At 37.0% G+C, this 23647-nt stretch overlaps 5 protein-coding genes across 5 annotated transcripts; 2 read left to right on the plus strand and 3 right to left on the minus strand.

The window, feature by feature from the left end:
- Positions 1 to 61: 61 nt before the first annotated feature.
- AKAW2_50587A (putative isochorismatase family hydrolase) lies at positions 62 to 955 on the minus strand (the record flags this gene model as incomplete). The annotated part of the gene is made up of 4 exons (XM_041690421.1): positions 62 to 152; positions 220 to 439; positions 496 to 808; positions 872 to 955. 4 exons carry the CDS (start codon positions 953 to 955, stop codon positions 62 to 64), a joined length of 708 nt encoding a protein of 235 aa, XP_041544008.1.
- A 2636-nt stretch (positions 956 to 3591) lies between these two features.
- Positions 3592 to 4460, minus strand: AKAW2_50588A (peroxidase family protein; the record flags this gene model as incomplete). Its single annotated transcript, XM_041690422.1, has 3 exons — positions 3592 to 3707; positions 3760 to 4302; positions 4361 to 4460. 3 exons carry the CDS (start codon positions 4458 to 4460, stop codon positions 3592 to 3594), a joined length of 759 nt encoding a protein of 252 aa, XP_041544009.1.
- A 10324-nt stretch (positions 4461 to 14784) lies between these two features.
- AKAW2_50589S (uncharacterized protein) lies at positions 14785 to 16477 on the plus strand (the record flags this gene model as incomplete). The annotated part of the gene is made up of 2 exons (XM_041690424.1): positions 14785 to 15463; positions 15540 to 16477. The coding sequence occupies 2 exons, from the start codon at positions 14785 to 14787 to the stop codon at positions 16475 to 16477; spliced, it is 1617 nt and encodes a 538-aa protein (XP_041544010.1).
- A 2320-nt stretch (positions 16478 to 18797) lies between these two features.
- AKAW2_50590S (uncharacterized protein) lies at positions 18798 to 19277 on the plus strand (the record flags this gene model as incomplete). Its single annotated transcript, XM_041690425.1, has 2 exons — positions 18798 to 19187; positions 19263 to 19277. 2 exons carry the CDS (start codon positions 18798 to 18800, stop codon positions 19275 to 19277), a joined length of 405 nt encoding a protein of 134 aa, XP_041544011.1.
- A 1442-nt stretch (positions 19278 to 20719) lies between these two features.
- On the minus strand, positions 20720 to 21883 carry AKAW2_50591A (uncharacterized protein; the record flags this gene model as incomplete). Its single annotated transcript, XM_041690426.1, has 1 exon — positions 20720 to 21883. One exon carries the CDS (start codon positions 21881 to 21883, stop codon positions 20720 to 20722), a length of 1164 nt encoding a protein of 387 aa, XP_041544012.1.
- Positions 21884 to 23647: the final 1764 nt, after the last annotated feature.

Genomic DNA, 23647 nt, shown 5'->3' on the forward strand with positions numbered 1-23647 from the left:
ACCATCTCCAGATGTGCTCTACAGGCCATCAGGCCCGGAGTGCTCGAGTGGCGGATAAGGTTTAGATCAGAGTCTCCTCGACAGCAGACAGGGTACCGTTGAGAATGGCACCAGCGTGGTGGCGAGCAACCAGACCGTAAGCGAACTGATACCTGCAGGGGTGGTTAGCACCAAATAACATAAATCCGATCAGTTCATGCAGAAAGAAAAAAAACTTACTGGTCGAACCAGGGGAGGAGCTCGTTCAAGCCGGGGGTGTTGCGCCAGTCGCGCATGAGGTCGCAGACAATGGCGAAGATACCCATCAGCGTGACACCGGCCTTCTCCATGCGGCGGTTGGCATCGATGGCGAGCTTGGCATCAAATGTACCGCTGGCCTCGGTGTTGGCATACACCTCGTAGCCCTCATCGATCAGGGAGAGAGCCAAGAAAGCGGTGCCTGGGATAATTAGCCTCCAGATGGGCTCATATCGGCATGGGTAGAGGATGACTTACAAACTTCAGTGACAATTCCACCGATGATCAGCTGCTTCTTGCCAGTAGCCTTGACGGCAGCACGGAACTCAGCATTGTCCCAGGCGTTGACCTCACCTTGACGGCGGACGAAAGTGGCGTTGGGGTGCATGTCGGTGATCTCCTTGAGGAGAAGACCGTTGGGGCCAGTATCGGAGGAGGAGGTCAAAATGGTGGGAAGGTCGAAGGCCTTGCCGATGGCGGCGTGGGCAATGATGTTGTTGCGGAAGTCGTTGGTGCTGTAGTCGCGCACCAGCTGGGTGAGACCGACCTGGTGGTCAATCACAAGAAGGGCCTGGGGGGAATTGTTAGAGACTCATTATCTCATTGCACGAGTGTGTTCTTGTCGAAGACTTACCGCATTGTCCTTGTCGATACGGTTCCACGCCTGAACCGAGGAGACTCCAAGAGCCAAGGCTGCGAGAATGTTGCTGAAACGCATTTTGAAGCTGAGAAGGTGCTGCTGGACTGGCTTTGGTCTTTGCTTGCTGTGATTCTCGGAGTGATGAGTCTATGATGATTCTCTATTGACCCGGGCGATGAGCACTTCTTTATACCGACCCATCCACCATCTGGAAGCCTCTGGTCTCTCCAAAAATGGAAGGGTATGCTCAGCATTGGGTCATGATTGTCAAGCATCTACTCATCTCGAAGCGATGGGGATCTCGTATTGCAGATGGCTCGGGACTGGAGTGACTATGATGAGTTGGGTTTAGGGCTCCTGCTCTCGGGGCTCACTACTATGACGGAGTACTGCTGCTGGGTTACTAACTTACTATTAATGCATTATGGACTGCTTATGGGATTCTGACTGGCCGGGCTTGGCAGTGCTAAGCGGGCGCCCCGAGGAAGTCGCTCCCCACTCAGCAGCTGCAGTTGTACATCCTTCCAATCACCTCCCGCCAATTAGATTGATAGTGGATTCACGAAGGAGCTGCCACCCAACCAACAAGCCCGTATGAAAGTGCACTAACACGCTCTAGATAACCCTCATTGGGAATATGGATCCTATTTCACTCCCTTGTTCCTTCTCCAACCATTTTGCTCCGCCCGGATGTCATCCCGCTCGCCCCATTCGTTCAATTACTGGTTAGCAGAACCACCCATCCCTAAAGCAGCATCCGTGTGTCTCACATTCTGCATCAGTTGTTCCGTATTACGAAGTGACGGGTGAATGTGGGGACAATCGGCTATCAATCTACGGAGTAAAGGCGATTCTAGTCCCACTGCACGGAGTGGCTGCGCCAGTCACTCCGAATTGACGAAGAAACGTTCTCGTGCTTGAAATGCTGGGCCTTGTATAGAATGAGGGACTGAGACTCTGTCGGCAGCTTTGCTATCCCTGCATGACCGGGGTCTCGCTTCACCGTAACCCGAATCTAGGCTAAGGGGGGCAATCGCCTGCCAGCACTGGTGCGTCTGTCTGCAGAAACGGCTCACAAATTCGCTATTACTTGCAATTACGAGAGGGTGACCCATATTGCTCTGCCTGCACCAGCCGCAACCAGGAAAGCTTACCTTTCCATGGGTTAGGGAGCACAGTCGAAGAGGCCGGAGCCTGCCTGATGACACCGTCTGCGCAGTCTGTGTATCAATCAATATACTATACTAAGCTATACTATATTTCCCGAGGAGCTGAAGCCGGAATAGAGTAATGTAAAGTGATTCCACCCGCTCTTGAGTCTCGTGTTCCTAGGGATCGGAGGGTTCCCAATGGGGCCCAAATCTCTATGTACCTTCCTTTCCTGGCTGATCGCTAAGATGAGATCTCATGCAGCGTTCACTGCAGGACTTTGAGTTGCATCCAGGGAAATTAGTGTAGACTGAGAACGGCTGACATACCGGCATGACTAGTACTTTATCTTGTACCTGTAGACTCAACTTACCCAATCCGTGGACTAATTCATACCAGATATGTCGGTACAGGCGACGGCCCTGGCGGTGGCTGACCGAATCTGGAGCCACCCCCAGGGCTGAGCCGGACTGATATGCGGGTTTTGCACATGATCAGTGAGTAGGCTCATAGTAAACAGACTCGGAGCGCTGGGAGTGGCATACGGGTGTTGTGGTGGGCGGGGGGTTGGCCGCCATTAGGAAGCCCTTTCGCCAAAACCAGAGAGGTGAAGGAGTGCACCCAGCGTGCGATTAGCGTCCCTCTACCACACCGCGGGTTGCGGTAGTAGAGTACCAGTTCAGTGAGGCCTCGAGAACATGCCAGAAAAGGGCTACAGAAACCATTAGCTATAGACCGGCCTGCACTTGAATATTGGCGAACCTGGAAGCCGGGGTCGATATGACCGGGTCTTGTTGCACAATTGATACCCTAAAAATAAACCATACAGACCTAAGATCAGACAGTCACACTCTTTGCCATGAAAGACCTATCCTTTTATTGTGAACCCGCAACCTTGAAGGGTCCTTGGCCAGATAAACGGACGGAGCCTCTCATAAGCAGTGTACCACTTTCCGCTCTCTTAACTTATTGGAGGTTTTTATGCGAGGAAGAGTAGCAAGACGCATCCTCGGAAAGTCTTATGCTTCATTTATATGATTGGATATACAAAGGCAAGTCGATGTTCAACAAGCCAGTGATGCAACCTTCATGATACATAATAGCGAATGAAAGATGTCGAGAACACCCTCTCTCATGACCTAGGCTGAACTCAATTAGAGCATCCTCCCATCGACAGCCTCGGGCCATAGAATGACATAACTTCTATGACCTATGGAGGCGTTGATTGCAACCCGTTCCTGTGCTCCTCGATGTTAAATCCCTAGAGAATACCCGCCCGAAAGAGAAAGAAACTAACCAGGCAATCTGTACCAGTCATTCGACGAAATTGTATTTGGTGATCTATCAAAAGTGCCATGATCTCCTACCTTCAACCTGTTCCTGTGACATCCCGAGTAAACAAGCTCACAGAGAGTATTACCTGGCCCGACTTTTCCTCTAGGTCTTCTGAAATCGCCCAATGTGAGCCCTCTATTGTAGCAGATGAACTATCCCCTATCCAGAACAACCGGCTCATTCGTAAATACAATACTGATACTGATAGAAGTTGTGAATGCCAATCTCCCTCATGCCTTCCAACCAACTATATCACGCAAGGTCTGAGTCATGGCACCGAGTGTCTGAGGGTTCTTTGTCGTGTTCCCTTTCTGATAACCCTCTCTGTACGGAATGCGATCCTCTCCTATCACTTATCAGTGACTACCAACCTGTAGAGTCGCTCTCCAGAAACTCACCGAGTAGAGCCTTGACCCACGATTTCTGGGCAGCGTTGTTCTCACCATCCCATATGGTCAGAAGATATAACGCAGTAGTTCCATATTCAGTCGCATGTCGAAGCGCAGAGTTATTGAACTGCGGATTGACCCTCTCTGCAAGATCGTAGCGGTTCTTCGTAGCCTTAGCGGCTATCTCTGGCGTCACAAACAGACTATTCGAGTGGATATCATCCAATCCCAGATCCTTGGCTACAGGAGCCCAAACGGTAGCATCGAAGTGGACATCATCCCCGAAATAGATATCATTGCGCGTGAGCGAGCCGTCAACTTCAATCGTGTCGTGTCTGGCGAGATCGAACAGGTGGAAAGTCTCATTGGGACGATTTGTCGTGGATATGTTGAATTCGAAGACCATGTCAACGACGGTGGTGAAGGAACCCGGTGCCCAGCCGTATGCATCTTGTGTAGCTTTGTTGATTAAGTCGTAGTCAATGTTCTTGCCGTCGCGGGGAAGATAGCCGTGATTTGCGAGAGCATTCAACCCAGGGCATGGTGAGCGACCTGTCATATCTTGTTAGCATACTGTTAGCAATATCACTTCACTGGCTTGAAGTCCTACTGTCGAAAGGACCTGGGGCTTGGAATTTATGATCCCCGAGCTCGGGAAACGCAAGACAGAATGTCGCGAATGCGACCAGTGGAAGAGTATAGGTCTTCATTGTAACAATTTAGTAGGTAGGGGAATGCAAACAGGATGTCAGAAAGTGTACGGTCTTCGATTGCTGAGTATGGATCTCGAACCTGGGCAGCAGGTGTTTAAGTAGACTTTATTGCTGGCGCAGTACGAGCGACTGATTTGAAATCGAGGCAGTGCGACACGGCAGACATTCTGATCTGCATGTTCAGCCTCGTATTTATCACCATCTTGTTAATTGGAATTGGGTATGCTCAATGATGGCGGTCACGAATACGCTTGATCATCCTCTGCTCTGCTCTTCGGATACGCTGCAGGAATCTTGCACGCCTTAATAATACGCCGCATCCGTAAGCTTATTAATACGCCCCGGTATACGCTCCTTTAAATGAGCCAAACAATCCTGCAGGAGGCTAATAGTTGCTGGCTGACTACAGCGAATCCATTCTGTAGTACGTTTTCTGAGTTTTTAATTCTTGGTCCCAATTGAATTGACCATTGCTGCCTGAGTTTGACAGGATATTTTCCGCCCTACTCTTTCACCCCGCGGGTGCATTGGACATGTACACCAAGCACAGCCCCCAAACCTCCAGGTCAAATCATAGCCAGCATTTTCGGTTTAGGTCTTAGATGAAAAACAGGATTGACATGGGAGACGATAGAACATGAGAAGTGAACATGGATCGTGGGATTATCCAGGAAAAACTGCAGTTCTATCGAAAGGGACATGAAAACACACGGAAGGAACAGTGTGGTGCAGTGGGTGCTGGTCAAGTTGACCTGTCACCTTATAACATGCTTAACCAATGATCTGGCGCACCGATGTACTTAACGATGCATCCATAGATGGCATCCAATCAATCTACAGAGTAGTAGGTCTAGCGCAAGCGGGTCCTCCTATTTTATTATGATCGAAAACCCTTTATGACACTTACTTCAAGAAACATAAGATACATTCAGTCCGTTGAAGAAAATTTTTTTTCTATAGTTCTCCGACAGCGTTGAAGTTAGGGAACCCTAATGAGACCGTACGTGTACTTGATAACGATTAAAGGCAAATATTTCTTATCTCTACTCTTTCCTCTACGTTGAAGAACAGGTACTCTTGTTATAGGAGGGAACTTCCTCAACCAGGCACAGCAGCTCCCTGCTTAAACACTGATCCTAGGTGACATGGGCTCGGTATAAGATAGAGAAGGATATGCAGTTTTTATAAATAACTTATATCTAATCTAGCAGAGATCTTGCTATGCAGTCTTAAATATTATTTATATTTCTTTTATTTAAATTTATATATTATCTTTACAGGACTTTATCTATCTGATATAAGCTATTAGAATCCATTCTATATATGTTATTTCAAGAATAAACTCTTATATAATATTCAAAAAGCTTATATAAAATAAAAAGATATTAGAGATAAGCTTACTAATCTAATTATACTAAATATTATTTAAGATTAATAATATCTATACTCTAGAATCCAGTTATCTAGCTTAAATAATTAATATCTATATTTAATTTATCTTCTACTGTATTTAAAACAGATAATTCTACTACTATTAATTAACTAGAATACTTTTAAAATCTTATAAATCTTTTTCAGAATACTATAATATCTTTATTAAATTTAATAATACCTTCTAGATTATGTGATAGGATCTACTTGTCAGGGTAGAAAGCCTGTCAACTAGGTAAGGAATCAGCCATAAAACATCGTAGATTGATTAAATAAGGACAAAGGTAGCCTATATCCATAAAATAAACTGATTCTTAAGAAATTAGTAACTTATTCTAAAGGAATTAGTATCTTATAAATATTAGGGAGATATAGAATCTTTACTAATAATTTTATAACTTTTATAATTATTATAATATATTATTCTGATACCCAAGATCCTGATAGCTAGATTATTTTATTATAAATAATATTCTTTTTTACTGGGGTGAGCTGTCTAGCTCAGATATTAAAAATAATTTTATATATTTTTAATTCAGAATAATATAGATCTGATAATAAAAAATAAAGAATCTGTAAGAAATACTATAAAAATAAAATTATATATTATTTCTATAAAACTTTAAAGATATTTAATTATATTTATATAAATAAGTAATAAAGAAAGAAAAAATATAAATAAAAGATTTTTTTATATTATTTTTTTTTCTTCTTTTCTTTTATCCCGGGATTATTATTGCTTTGGTAATTTAATATTATTTTATTTATTTTTTATAATTTTTTATTAATTTTTTATTATTTTCATTATTATATATTAATTATTTAATAATTAAATACTGTTTTATATTTATTTCTTACTTTATTTATCTCTGAATTGCGTGTTTTATATTAAATCTTTTAATATAATTAATAAAATATATCATTACTGCTGCAGAGCTGTAATTAACTAGTTATATATTATTTATATTATAGTAATTAAATTATATTAATTATAATATATATATTATCTTTATATTTTAATAAAAAATTTTAAACCAGAAAAAATAGAAGTATATAAAATCTTTAAAATTAATTATATTTTTAATAAAAACAAATTTATTTTATATTATTAATATTACAGCTAGTGCAGCGGCTGCAAAATAATATAAATTTATAAATTTTTTTTTAATATTTCTGGATTAATATAATTAGATTTTTATAAAAATCTTAAAAAATACTACTAAGCTAGTTAAGCTTCTGGACTAGTATTATATTTATTTTTTTTATAATATAAAAAATAAAAAAAAGAATATTTTTATAAATTTTAATAAAAATATTATTTATATTATTAATAACTGCGTCATATATCTTAGCTAGATTTTTATTTAAATAATAATAATTTATAACTGTTACTATAATCTTTTAATTATCTAGAAATTAGTATATAAGAAATAGCTTGATTATTAATTATTATATTAATATTTTATTAATATTATACTGTTAATTATAAAGCATTTCTGGCTAGATATTATAAAATTATAAAAGTTAATATTAAAAAACTATATTTCATATTCGGTGATTCTGGCTTTATTTTATAAACTTTAATAAAGTAATTATTTTATAATAGTATTTTAATTATAATTAATCTGTAATTTAATAATAATAAACTAGCTAAGATTCTTAATTAAATATTTAAAAAATTTTTAATAATTTTAAAAAAGTTATATAGATAGTCTATCTCTGAATTATAACTAAATTAATATTAAATAATAATAAATTATAATTATTAATATATATAAATACAGCCTGTCACCTTATAATAGTATTTTAAAATATATTTATTAATATATTAATAAAATATTATTTAACTAGTTTATCATTAATAGTTGAGTATGATTTTATAGATTATCTAGTAATATTTTACTAAATTTTCTTTAATTATTATAGTTTCTGATATATCTTTTAATATTTTTTAATACTTTCTTATATGTTTACTATATTTTTACTAAGAATTTATTAATTATATTTACTCAGTTATTCTTTTTATTTAATTAGATAATAGTCTTAGTATAAGGGTGAATGTATTGAGATAATGTGAAGAGTATATCTTATTTGTGAGAATTAATGTAGGGTCTATTTTCTTAAAATATTATTACTAATTATCCTATCCTCTACTTATGAATGATTAAGTATTTACAAGCAGTCTGTGAATTACATGATAATATTAACTAAGTCTTGTAATAGGACTGCTATCAGTATAAATATTTTTTATAATAATTTAATTATAAGAATTATAAGAATTTAGATTTTTATAATTATTTTTTTCCTGCGAGGTCTTGGTCCCTAAGACTATAAATATTAATAATAATTATAATATTTATCTATTCAAGATATTTTTTATAAGACTAGTAATCTATATTATTATTTACAAGGACTAGATATTATTAAAATCCCTATTTATAAATCTTTGTAAAAGAAATTAAATAAAAAAAAGATTATTTATTTTTTTTATTTTATAATATTTTTATAAGGATTTTTTTATATTATCTCCCGTAGAGCCTTGTTATAAGATATTATTATAATATTTTATTTTATTTTATATACTACTTATCTTCCTCCAGTGCTTCTTATAGATATATTTTTTATAAAATCTTTTTTATAAGTTTCTTTTAATAAAATTTTCTATAAGATATATGGAATATTATTTCTTGCTTATAGAATTTTATAATTTATTATAAAGTCTCAGACTTCTTATAGAGTATCTTTTAAAGTTTAATATATATTAATAATAAATTTATTTTAGAATATAAATCAGGGCTCGGGGCTTAGGGTTTCTAGTAAAATTTTATATAGATTTTTTTTACTCAGGATTTAATCTTTTTTTTTTTTTTATAATTTTTTTTTCTGTCCTCCCCCCCTCCCCCGTAAAAATATTTATATATAATTTCTTTTCTTATATTCTGTAATAGCCAGCTAGCTTGCTAGATACAGTATATCTTACTGTATTCCACAGTAGCCAGCTAGTCTACCAGGCACGGCATGTCTTGTTATATATTATAGTAACTAGCTTATCTAATAAATATAATATATTTTTATATTTTTATAGTATTATACTGACATCCCTCTCTCATATAATTTAATAAAAAATATTTATTATTTTTATTATATATAATTACTGCCTGCTCTCTCTCTTCTTCTATAAATAAAAAAAATAAATAATTCTTTTATAGATAATTATTATATCTTATATAGTATAGTATTTTTATATAAAACTTATTTCTTTATTATATATTAATATATTATTACTGCTGCTGTTACTAAACAGGCCTGTTTTATAATTATTATTATAACTTTATTTTCTATTAATTTATTTTTATTATTTATAATCTTTTTTTTAGTCTTTTTTCTGCAGTAAGCTTCTTCTTTTTTATAATATTAATTAAATTCATAGTTAATAGTAATAGTTATTTATTATTATTATTATTATTAATATAATTCTTTCTCTGCCTGCAGTCCTTGTATCTTCTATTATAATAAATTATTTTATTTCTACAGGTCTCTGTGTATATATATAAATATTAATTTATTATAATTTATATTTTTTATAGATATATTTAATATTATTTAGTTTCCTGTAATACCTATTACTTATAACTTCTATAAAAATAAGATTTATAAGAAATAATATATTTTAACTAATATATTAGTAGTTCTAACTACAAGAAATCTTTATATTTATAGACTATTTTTATTTTTTATAAATATTTTTAGGGTAACTTGGGACCAGCTAGTTCTATAAATAATAAAATTTATAAATTAATTATTATATTAATTTATAAAACTGTTTATAGAGTCCTAATTTACTAGATATTTTATAATATATTTAATTATTTTATTTAGTTTTTCTTTCTAGAAAGTGCTGGAGCTGCTTTCTAGTTAAAAATATTATTAAATAATAATATCTATTCTCTGATTTATGCTTTTTATTAAATAAATTTTATAAGAATAATTAAAAAAGTATATCTAGTTTTATAAGATTATTCTTATAATTTAAACTAGAGTATGTCTTTCTCTTAATAAAGAATATAATATATATTATAAGAACTGGGATAATACTCTAGCTTTTATAATATATATTAATAATAGTTATAGTAAGAAGTATAATAATTATTTTTATATTAATTATTAGATATATTTATTCTGGTAATAATTAGAATAAATATATTATAAGACTAGTATAATCTATTTCTTATTTTATAATATAAACTCTATTTATATATAACATAGGGATGCCCGGTAGTTAAGATTTATAAAAAATTAAATAATGATTTTTTTTTTATTCTCGCGGTATAATCTTTATTATTTTTTTTATTTTAGTAATAAAGACTGTCCCCCGGCTATAAACTTCTTATATAATTATAGATAATATAGATTTGTAGTAGATTTTTATATATTATTTTTATTAAAATATTTTTTTTATTTAACTAAGATTTCTATAGTCTGGTTTTATTTTTATAAGATAAATAATATTTTTAAATAATACTTACAGAATTTCTTTTATAAATAAAAATATTTTTATAAATCTACTTTGTCTATTTTATAGTACTTATAAAATAGAAAAATATAAAATATATTATAAACTTAAATATTTATAAATAATTTAAGTTTATAAACTTATATATTTATTCTTTTTAATATATAATATAATTCTCTATTTTACAGGTTTAATTTCTTACTAGTCTATTCTTGCGGAAGGTGTTTTATAAATAATTAAATTATTTAATTTATTATGAAGCTCTTGAACTGTTTTATATAATTATAATATTTTTTTTATTTTTTATAAATGAAAATCAGATTCTTCTTAACTCTTTTATAAATATTCTTAATTTTTTTAAATTTTATAAAGGTATCTGTCTTTTCCTGAGTTTTTTTATAAAAATTTAATCTAATTATTTACAGGTACTTTATAGAAATAATATAAAATAATATTTTTTTAATTAAAGTTTATAAAAAATTATTATATATAAACTCTATAAGTAATAAGAGATTAATCTAATTATCTTATTTAAAATTTATATAATTTTATAAGTATTATTTAAAAATATTATTTAAATATTCTGTTTAGCTGTTTATTTACAGGTAATAAATTATACTTAATTCTTACTTTATTATAAGGATGTATATAAAATCTAATTAGAATTTTTTTATAAATATATTATCTTAATTTATAATAATCTTTATAAATATTTTATATAATCAGAAAATTTTTTTTTTAAAGATTCTTGTAAGATCCTCTCCTGTAAGATTTTTTTATAAAAAAATAAAATAAATTATCTTATTATATTTATTTATTATTATTAAAATATTATTAAAGATTTTTTATAAATTCTTTATAGTATTAGTACTCACAAGTAAATTAATAATAAACCTTATTATAATTTCTTTTTATAACTTTATAGATATTAGAAGTAGTTTTAATAAATTCTATTATTTTTTATAAATTATTCTTTCTTCTTAACAGACTCTGTAAATTTTATAATATATTTATATAAAATTTCTAATTTCTGTTTACCAGAATTTTTGTAAGACTAGTATTATTATTTTTCTATTTATAAAATATCCCGTGATAAGGTCATTATATAGTTTTATAAATATTTATAATTTTAATTTCTGTTTATTTAAAATATATAGCTTTCTTGATTTTCAGAAAAAGTCTTTATAATTTTTCTATTTAATAAGTTTATTTGCTTTTTTATCTCTTATAAATTTAAAGCTTATAGAATTTTTTAATTTTTTATAGATTCTCTGGACCTGTTTATCTTAGACTAGTATTTATAATATTTTCTTAAATAATTCTGCAGATAGGTCTTTATAATAAAATATTTTTATAAGAATAGTTTTCTTTATTATTTCTTTTTTTATAAATTATTTTTAGTTCAGGATATTTCCATGTGTCAGGATTTATTTAATTATTATAAAATTTTTTTTTCTGTATTATATTCTTAATAAATTAAAAAGTTATTATAATATTATTTTTTCTAATTTCTTGTGATCTTCCGCGGATATTTTTTTTTTATAATCTAATTATTATAATAGAATATCTACGGGATTTTAAGTTCCTGAGCAGTATATAATATAGAATCTAAATATTATAAGATATTATATTTATTATATTTATTTTTATAAGAATTCTTTATTGGTCGTAAAGTATTTTAATATTTTATAATTTATTATAATCTTTACTGTAAGATCTGCTTCTTCTAACCAGTATTTTTATTTTTTAAAGAATTTAATTATTATAAATAATTCTTAATCTAAAATTTTATAATTTTACTTTACTGTAATTATTTTTTATAAATAGAATATAATTAGTATCTACTAGCTATTTTTATTTTTTTATAATAGTATTCTACTAATTATAAATATTAATATGTCTGTTTTAATATATATTTATTTTTTTTTTAGAAATAAGTTATAATAATATTCTCTATAAATATATCTTTTAATTTATAAAAACTCTCGCGGGCTTCTTTTATTAAGAAGTTAGAATTAGATTTTCTTTTTTTTTCTTCGCGGGGTTTCTTAGTTAGATTAATAAGTAAATTAAATATTTATAAATATCTCTATATAAAATAGTAATATTAATTTATAAAGCTTATAAATTATAAGATTTCTTTTATATTCTGTGGCTTAGATTATTTATAAATTATTTAAATCTATTCTAGTTCTATTTATATATCTTTACAGCTAATAATAAAATCTAAAAAATTAATCTCTAGTTTTGTAAAGTAATATTTACTTTACTTTATATATAAATTTATTTTTTTTAGGATTTATAATATTTTACAGACCTGTTTTTTATATATATCTAGATTTTATAAGTATATTATAATATTATTTAAATAAATAATAATAAAGCGATCCAGGTGCTCTGTAAATAATAAATTTATAAAGTCTTAAAATCCTGCAGGAATATTAATTAATTTAAAAAATATAATTATATATTTAAACAGTCTATATTTTATATAGAATACTGTTTTTTATTTATAATTTTTCATAATTCTTATTCTGTAGTAGGCTTTATAAAGATTAAGTTAAATAAATTATAATATTTTTATAAGATATTTAATATATTTATTAATTTATAATAAAAAATATTTATTCTTAATAATTTATTTATTTAATTTATAATAATTAATATATATTTACAGGCTTCTATTTTTTTTCTTTATAAATAAAACTAAAATATTTATAAATAATTTAAAGTTCTAGATCTACTCTTTTACCAAGTACTTTTATAAATATTTTTATAATATTTTTTATTTTATAGAAAATATCTTGTAGATTAGACCTGTTTTAAATTTATATTTTTTTATAAAATTAATTTTTAGATTAATCTCTAATTATAAAGAAGAATATAATATGATTTCTTTTTTTATAAATATTTTTTAAAATTTTTATAATTACTTAAGCAGTTCCTTTTTCTGATTTTTATAAATATCTTAAATTATTATAATATATATTTATTCTATCTCTTTCTCTTCCATAAAAAACTTTTCTGTGGATACTTAATATATTTAAATTATTTAGATTTCGCGGAATCTCAGGTAATAGTAATTAAATTTTATAAAAAATTTTATAATATATATTTAAGATATTTCTAGTATGATCTTCTCTATATTAAATATTATAATTATAATATTCTAATACTTCTCGCGGCTATCCTCAGTATCCTTAAGATTTATTATAAATATAATTATTTTTTCTAAATAAATATTATCCTTGTCTATAGATTTTGTGAATATTTTTATAAATATTAACTTTTATTTTATAATTTCTCCTCCGGTGCAGCCTGGCCGCTTTTGCGGCTTCCCTTTCTGGTAGGTTGTGGGCCCTGCCCCATCAAGCCGACCATGGTCTCCTTGGTGGGTAGTTCTAGCCCAACGGGGCAACTACGCTTCCGAAAGTGGTAGAGTGCTCTGGCTGTTTTTGCAGCAAGAAGGCTTGCTGCTATTACCCTCTTCTCCACCCACTCAGCAGCGCCGCCCCCCGCCCCTGGTCTGGCCCAGGATTGTTAATTTCCTACATACCGCACAAGTTCGTCGGCCACAAAAACTGTCTATGATAATTCATTTAAACATCTGTGATGTCATTGGAACGTTCGCCTGACAGACAGAATCAAGATCTGGAAACTTTTTAAAGGTCCCGATTCTGGCTAGAACAATCAGTTAAACTATGGTCGGACAATAGAGTTTTCCAGTGGATTGAATATTCTCTTTGTTATTACTGTAGCAGGGGACAACATCAATAACCAGCTACATACATTTAAAGTATCGGCTGGTAAGGAGGATCTGCGGATTTTGAATATACTAGACTTCTGACATATGGTTCGTTTTCGATAGAAAAGTCGATGACTTTTCTGTACTAGACACAGTCTGGTACAGTAGTTACATACTAGATTCACTTCATGGAAATTGCTACTATTCAGTAAAACCTCATTTACAGCTTGGTCAAAATGACAAATTCTTTTGCAGGGTGGAATATTTTCCAGAATATTCAGAAAGAATTACAGCCGCGTTGTACTTGATTACGCCAAATTTTCTTGCAGGTCAACTACCCTTTCCGTGGATATGAAACCACCTGCTTCTAGACTTTGGAGACTGATACTAATTATACATATTGGGAAATTTTCACGACGGCCCCATACGCGCATAGAAAATTCTTGGAGGCGCTAAACACTTGCGTCACTCTTGAGCCCGAGTTAAACTTAAGATACAGCATACGAAGAATGTTATATTGGAATGGGCGATGATACAATTTGCCACAGCATAAGAGCAATGAAGTATAGGATGACGCAGGAAGCTTGTCCCTTTGCCGTGGATAACATCATCCCAGTCGTATAAAGGAGGGTATGCTCCCTGATATAAATTGTATTGAGCATCAAACCTGGCTGAGTGCCTCTACCAGAATCATCCTGTCGCGTCTATATGCTACTAGCCCTCACATCATCCTGCTGCAGTCAACAACCGTGGATTTATTCTACCCAGCCGGGATGAATCACATTCGCTTCTACCAGCCTAAAATCTTCACCTCGCGCACAGATGAAACTTCTATGCCTTCTCATGTCCACTCTGAGACAGAAAATAACAAGAAAGACTCGAAAGCCCCCCAGTTACCGACTACAATGCATGGTAACCATCCCCTTCCCAGAAAGCCCCCACCTACATCTCCAGCCAATGAGGGTTCTGTCTCATTACGAGGCAAACCTGAAGATATATCTCCAGGTGTAAAGGCACTCCTGGCTTCCACATCAGAAAGGGCAGAGGTCGCGCACCTGGATACGGATGCACAACAGATAAATACTGTACGAGAAGAACAAGGCGAACACATTTCTACACGCAATAAAAGTGGTAATAGCAAATGTGCACCCAGTTCTTCAACCGTTGAACCACAAGCATCCCATTCGGGATATTCCAATTTCAGGTCCACGAGCAAGGCAGTGGAGGCAAAATCCGCACCACTAATCTTAGCCTCCGGTGATCAACAACCCGGGAGTCCGAGTAAACTTGGATCGTCCAATCTGGAAGACTGTAAGATAATCCACATTAAACCTATTTTCGCTCTGGTCCAAGAAAACTGAAGATGTTTATTGACCCGAGATCCCAGGTTGCAACCGATCTTGCAGCATGGATCTGACAAACTCCCCTTGTTGTTTAAATGGTCAAGGTACAAAACATATGTCACCGACGTCAGAGCACTCTGATACGTGTTTGGCATCTGAACGACCAAGGGCCGACATGCACTTCCTGGAGAACCAAGCAAAAAGCACTGAAATCTCGGGCCGACCCAGAAGAACAACTGTTGAAGTGGTAGTGCCCTCTCGACGCCGCCGTTCTCTGATGCAAGCAAATTTAGCAGAATCTGGCTCAGACAATGATGACCCTGGCGACACAGATTTTCGGACAGAGTCCAGCGAATCGGGAGAGGACCTCGCACCGTTAACCAATCCACGCAAGCGTGTTTGTGGGATGCGTCCCCGCAAACGCAGGCACATCAGACATCTGACCAGCTCTTCAAGGGGGATGTCGAACCCTGCAGCGTCTCATTCAACAGAGTCTACAGGGCGCTATCCACAACGTATCTCGCCAGTCTTTACTGCCACGCCTACTACCCGCACTTGCTCTTCATGTGATTGCACATCACAATCTATCTCTCGGCATAGCTCGGGTAGTTGGTCCGACCTTCTAAGCCCAGATACCTGCTCTCGGGGAAGGGTACCGGTGTGTGGCTATCTCGAGATACTGCCGGGAAATTGCAATGATACCCTTACATATCGCCCTTCTTCACTGTGCTCAGGATGCAGGAGACAAGATCGTCATCATCCTGAATTTGACGAATCTCACGTAAGTGCGGATATGGCTAGTCCCTCTAGCCTTGACCTGGGTTACCCAAGAACAGGAGGAAGATTCACAAAGGTGGAAGATCAGCTCATTGTCATACTGAAAAACTATGGGTTATCTTGGAAGGAAATGGAGCCCTTTTTCCCGCAACGAAAGTCAACAGCATTGCAAAGCCGTTGGTTCCGGCAGCTACGGACGGGATGAAAGGCTGAAAATAATGATCATCATTGAAGAATCTGGTACGTACCCTTGCTCGGACTACATCAGATCTTATCATCATTCTCGAAGACCATAAGTATACTTCTTGTGGCGTAATTCATGAGATATTCTAACATATTGTAGTATTGCCTCCAAAAAGCTGAAGCAGCGGTCTTCGCCGTGAAAGGATACAAGTCTCATATAGATGCTACTTTTGTCTGACAGAATCTGTCAGTAAAGGAGACTTTATAAAATTGGAATAGAGGGTGTATGGAAATACCGTGGAAATGAGGCATGGTACGAAAAGCAGCACTTACTGGTTGTGACGCAGCATGCAGGCATAATACTCGAGCTCGATATATGGAGCTGATATAGTTTCAGAAATCTCTAAAAAAAAACGTTCCAAGGCTCTAGCTCTCAGCTACCCACGCTAACACACTAAATCACTGAGTTAAAATATGATATAATGTTGAGGCGCGAGATTACCAGTAAGGCAAAGCAACGAAACAATCAAAAACGAATGCGAATTACCGCAAAAGAGTGTGTTGAATTGTCGCTATCTAGGTGCTCTCGCAGAGCAAGAAAGGGGGTGTTGTACGTGGTCGGTCTGGGCGGTCTGGGCGCTAGGCACGTGACTAAGCCTACTTTGGCAGATGCCTCAACATATAATGCAATGAAGGGAAAGCTAGAAGTTAGATTGAGCTTCTGGGAACCTGTTAGTAAAAGTGAGAGGATGTTCTCGTGTAGCATGCTACACAGGAAGTTCTGGTGAAAGCAAGAATAAGTGTGATTATGACATGGCACCATACGAAGAATGTTGCAGCGTTCTAATAGGTACACCTAGCCAAATACAGAAGGTGCGGTAACTTGACATTAGGCGCCGGGAATGCCATGATATTGTCCTACACACTTAGTCGGACAATTCATATTCATCAGGGCGCTGCCGTTTTCAGCAACCGTATCCTTCGAGTTTAGTACCCATCCGCTGGCTTCCTGTTGTGGATTAGTATCATTTCTCTTAGACTTACTAGACCACGCCATGCCTGAATGGGAACTACTACCCGGGTCCGTCTTCACGGCTCTCTAGCAACTATATAAAACCGCAAGTACATTGCTTAACAACTTCTCCCTTATACATCTGATATTACCCTTTAAAGCTCAGCTTGGTTGCGGCTATTTGCCCCGTTTTGATGCTATTACTCCGGGCCTGGCACCGCGGAAATGAGTTTACAGCCCCCTTTGGCCCCCATTCTCAACTCGACCGCTAGAATCGCTAAGCGTTTACAGGAGAATACCAGACCACTTGTCTTCCTAAGTTAATAGCCCCCGAAAGGGTTTCTTTTAGTAAATATAGCTAATTAATCTCTTGTCCACGGCACGTTCTTCTCCCAGTGGGGTACTCTCAGGGTCTGGTTCTTGTTGTTGATGAGACTACGAGACTACGAATAGTATGTCGACATGCAATTTCCTGATCTATTCATGAATACCAAGCACCAATAGCAGAAATATATTATATAGTATATTTTATTATCAACCTCAGGACAAGTCACCTGCTATATCATTAGACTCGAAACTAATTTCTGACTGGCTGTAGAATGGATATCATCTAACTACCTCGCTCTACTGTGACAATCTGGTTGGTATTGCAGTTCTATTCAGCCTTCCAGCCATCCAGAAACCTCCTCGCCAGAGAATTCAGTTAGTTGGCTGGAGTGGGTGATGTAAATCATGTTGATATTGTGTGACTAATAATTGTCTCTGATCTATTGGAAGAGACCTACTTCTATTATATAAAGAGGACCAAGTCGATGATTTCGTGTTGGCTGAATACGAGAAGATTATAATACTTAAATGCTACTCTATGGTCTTCAGAAGAACTTAGAAATCGTCCGCAACATGCCTTTTTGGGGCGGGGTCGGTGAGCGTCTTTAGCTGGGGTCATAGAGCAGATTAGATGCTTGTTCCCCATTGGGATTATGCCCTGCTCATCAGTATCCACAATTCCGAAGTCCCTGTGCATTACAATACACATCTGCGCCGATGCACCATACAGGCTCTCGGTCCTGAAATGATTATGGTAGGGGCCCTGTATGGCGATGATGAAATTCAACAGTGCTGGCTGGCTAATAAAATGCTTACATGGATATCAGACATGATCCGCGAAGTAACAATGTGTCCATCCGCTAGGTCAATTGTAATATAGATACTTCCCTCGTCTCTGGGCTTCAGACAATCAGTTATACACTGCAATTTCAGCATAAAATCCCCTGTTCTTTCTTTCTTCTCCCCTCACCAATCGATACAGCTTTTGAAGATCCTCAAAATCATGCATATCAGCTTTGATAGTATCAGCTTCTACCATCCTCCTCCTCCAAAACTTCAAACTACTGTGTCTGCTTCCCGTTGGAAATTGTACAAGGCTCCTCCAGCTCCACATAGCCTTTCACGCCCTCTTCCACCCAAACCCCCTATCCTTATAGCAAACATCCCGATCTCGGATAAACAGCCAACTGCTGTCCAGCAATCCCAGAATCCTACGGAAGATGAGGCTTCAGCAACACCGGCATTCCGCAATGCGTTTGATGTCGAACTCGGGAGAGTCTCGAGAGAGTATTTGTGGCGGAAAACAACCCAATTGCGGGTGAGACAGATCTGGAAATACACTGTGGTTGTGGGCTCCCAGGTGAAATCGCATCAGATGTACCCCAACGTCAGGGTATGTCTTCGACTCTTGGTAGGTAGATTGCACGATGAGCGCACCTTCCTTGGAATCGGCTAACACTATGTACAGTACCACATTCAGTGAGCTTGGAGTCGGTGCAACCGCTGGCGAGCGCTGATGGCTGCATTACAAATTCATATTGATTAGGCTATGGCGAATGTTTGCCATCATATAAGGCAATAAGCAGCTCAGATTAACCGAGAAAATCAGGCAAGATAATTCACGAAAGGAGTTGGGGTCGAAAAGTAGCACTTTTGGAATGATTTTCTATCCTAAGATTTCGCGCTGCTAATCAAAACAGCATAGCACTCGGGATTATCCTGGCCCATCCCACTTTCTTACTCCAATAACCCCAGCACCCACTGATCCAGAGCTGATGATGGATTGATCTTCAGTAAAACAGAGACATGGCACACGATTATCAGCGCAAAATGTGCCATATTCACGGGATCATTCATGTCGTAGGAACCGTAAGAATGTAGAGTTGCAAAACTGCCTGCTTCCTTGCGCCCGCGCTCTATATATTTAATCCATACTCGAGAAACCTTATAAACATCTTAGTCTCGTACTGGCTTACTAAAGGACGACTATTTCTGTTAGCAGAATAGTCTATGGGTTTTAATTTTCAAGACTAAGCCCGGCACTTACTAGTGTATAGGGCCAGACATCGGACAACTAGGATTTCCTTTGATCCTCGCAACTGATTCAGACACTTCTTGCATAATGACGCAATTTTTCTGAACCTTTAGAAGTCTATTGCACTCCATTATGACCTTGACAAGCTGAGTGTCGGTGCTCGAACAGCCCATCTGTTCTGTCAGTAAAACCCTCCACTGAACCCCAACTCAACTTGAATCGCCTCTTGTACGTGCGCCACCAGTTGCGGGTCCCAGGGATTATAGAGGTTAGAGCGTTGAGGAGCTCGATAAAGGCCGAATCGACCGTATCCTCATCATAATGACCACTACTAGAATGAGATACTACGAATGGTTACTCATAAGCCGCACGCAGTATTGTTCTGGTGCGATATTTAAACGTACCTGGATGGGACATAATAAATAGCACCGCATTATGGGCTTTCGCACTGTCATTTGCCTCATCCCTAAACTCGACTCTAAGTATCAGAAACAGAAGTCAAAACGCTGCGTCTCGCGCTAAGGTCTTATCACCCTTGTTAACGCGGTAACGCTTATATTCGAGCTCGTAGTCTGTTTTGCAGGCTCGAAGATCAACAAAAATGTGGTCGATGGTCTGACCCCCCAACACATCAACCCCGAGGAAATCGTATGTCTCGCAGAGAGTGTGATACTGAGCCAAGTCAACCGGCAGAGACCGAAAGCAGAATCGGTAGCCTGACTCAAGCCCTTGTAGTGCGACAACATCGAAGAGAGGATATCACCGTGAGTAAACTCTGATCCCTGTGGCTGACAATTGCGTTCGAACCTGACGAATGACGCTAGGTAAGGGATCATTGAATGTCCATATTATAGAGTATGACCGATCTTCAGCATGGTTTCCGAGGGGCCCTATCCGGCTGGCGCTCTTTCATGGGGTGCATCTTCTGCGTCACCATAGTCCAGTTTCGAGTAAAGGTCATCCGGTAGCATTTTCACCGTAGCAGCTGTCCAGACCTCTAACCTATCCTTCTGGCGATCATATCGCGCAGAAGCCTTACCCCCGCTTCTCTTCACTATGTCAATCAACTTTTTGAACAGTGAACCTAGTCTCCTCAGGTCTTCTCGATGAGATTCTTCCCATTTCTTAATCTCAGCTACGACGTTCTCCACTTTTGGTGGTGCAAACACCCCGTTTTTATGGTATGCGCGTACTATATTCGGGGTCTGCGATACCCAGAGCTGGGGAAGGACCTCCTGTACGCTGATCGGTTTATGAGCCACACGCGTTTTGATCTCAAGTATCGAGTCAGCTGCCACAGTTCGACCCTCATGCCTCAGCAGCAACTTAGACTGCCCCGAAGTGCCACAGGGGACGCATTTAGAGGGACGAAGAGATAGCGACTGGATCATACTGGATAGATCAACCTGATCCATGCCGACAACAGGGGAACCCGATAACGGATCAATGTATCCATCCGTTTCATAGCGAACGATGAGTCTGAGCCCACCAAAAAAGTAACTGATGATCCTATGGTGGCCAGTACTTCCGTTAACTTGGTCTCGGGTGTATGCCTTTTCAAACTCATGACCAAAGCCCACAAAGTCTCTGGGTCCGAGGAATCTAACTGTCTCGGTCTCTGCACGACAGAAGACCGCCGTCTTGCCCGTGACTTCCACTTCGATGGTGAAAGGCTCAAGCCCATTCTTTGATAGACTAGGATTGATAAAGGATAGGAGCTTGCGGATGTTATTTCGATCTGTTACGAGATCAACGGCACCAATATCGAACGAAGGGTGAGTTGTGTATAGAGCACGGAACAGAGGTTCCAGAGGGCTTTCTGGGTGTCGAGCTGCATTTTGAGCTATATAAATACACCCAGAATCTTTTGGTACCTTTCGGGTACCTTTCGGTGGTGACCATAATGGTGGGCAGCCCGGGATGGCAATAGTAGGAGTCTCAGAATCTATCCAGTTATAGGATGACAGGTGCTTGACATCTGTGATCGATGGTGTAGTTTCTTCGAAGCCCTTGAGATCCACGCGAGAGATACTCGCTATCTTGACAGGAGTCATTGTCGAATGGGTTTAGCAATGCAGGAGTTGTACGTAAGTATCAAGGCGGGGTAAGGAAACAGCGGTGCTCATATGGTCAGACACCCAGCGTCCAAGGCAGTTCTTTTAAGAAGGGAATGCAAGGCTTGAACCTGCGAGGAGGTTAAAGGCCATCTAGTTACCTGCCACGTGTCAGGCCCCGCTCTCGAATGATGACATCCCATGGTAGCCAACGCGATCCAGGGTTTAGACCAGCGGGCATATGCGGGGTAACAGCATAGTAGGGACGGCAGGTGTGACAGACACATCACCCTGCATATGCCGTCGATAGTAACGTCCCGTATTCTGTATTCTATAGTCATGTCAATATCTTCTACCCGGAAATTCAACCCAGCTTGTGCCGTTGTGGGTTTTCTGCACAACTGAAAGGTCCAAGGTATTTTGTGAAATTCGCCTGAGCCAAATGCAAATGGGATTCAACGTTCTCGCCTGCTGTCATGCCCAAGGGATCGCCGGCGGATAGAAGCTGTAAGTTCCTCGCAAGGCTTGAGCTCTCGAGACAGGCACATAACTGGCCCCTCCTTGCCTACAATCGTCATGCACGGCGTATTCCTAGGGCAGTCTAGATGTCTGCGGTTGCGTGGCCCAGGAATTTCAATGTGGTATCACAACGCTTGCGGTAACAACTGGATAGCCGAAAGGTATGTCAGCTCTCTGATACTATGAAGCTGTATCTCCATTACTGTTTTGAGGGGTTAGATCAGTCCCAATCCCTACCCATTTCAGTGATAGCAGTGGATCAGCTAATCGTCGGGTAGATTCTTTCATTCTCGCAGTACGGCACGAGGCCGCTTACTAGTGGTTATTGTGATAGTTCCTTGGAGGAAAGCAGAGCGCCAGCAATGTTTCTTAAGCTATGTCATTGTACGGAAGTGGAAAAATACATTGATAAGAGGATACAGGTGGAGTCCGACAGACTCCATCCCTTACATACCGCAAGGCATGCGTCATGTGCAAATTCCTGACCTAGCCACTTCACAGGCCTCTAAACGCTGGGGAGAAAGTTATGGGCCTCTACTGGCCAGTCCTCATTATTTAGCTGGTCCCCAGATAGGAATGATCAAGTGCTGCCACTATGACTGACAACCAAAGCCATATCTCGGCGATGGGAATTGGACGTGACAAAACTGGTTTCACTGGATGCAATTCTTTGCTCCCACAATTGACTGAAGACAGACGCCATCGAGGAGACCAGCCTGTATACATTGTGATATTCTCATGCCTAACCACTGGCTCGGCCCGTAGGCAACGGGGAGACAATAGGGCTAGCACATACCTGAGCCCCTGTCTTCAGAGTAACTCTTTGTCTCGAAACACGGGATGGGTTCGTGCTTATGAACTTATAGCGTTCTTCTTATCCAACTTGTCCTGCGATATTGTGTACAAACTATTTTCCTTAATATTCTCATGCGTCTTCGAACTGGTACTGAAGAACTTTCTCACCAACGCCCTACGAGAGCTCTGCACTGAGGAGAAGTTGGATCTTCCCAACTCGATCAATACGCTCCACTGCTAAGGTGTGAGTCACTATACCTCCTTGCTGTAGATAATAGTATGTGGTGACAGTCATCCGTGCACAAATCCCATCTTCGAGGCGATATCCAGCGTTGGGTTCCCTGTGAGCAGCATTCTGTATGCCCGATTTCCTACTGAGCTTGTTCTATGAAAATGTTCCTACATTGGGGTTCGTGTTGCTGTGGTGCCCTACTACATCCGCAGTGATGT

This window comes from Aspergillus luchuensis, chromosome 5, assembly GCF_016861625.1.
Source record: "Aspergillus luchuensis IFO 4308 DNA, chromosome 5, nearly complete sequence".
NCBI lineage: Eukaryota > Fungi > Ascomycota > Eurotiomycetes > Eurotiales > Aspergillaceae > Aspergillus > Aspergillus luchuensis.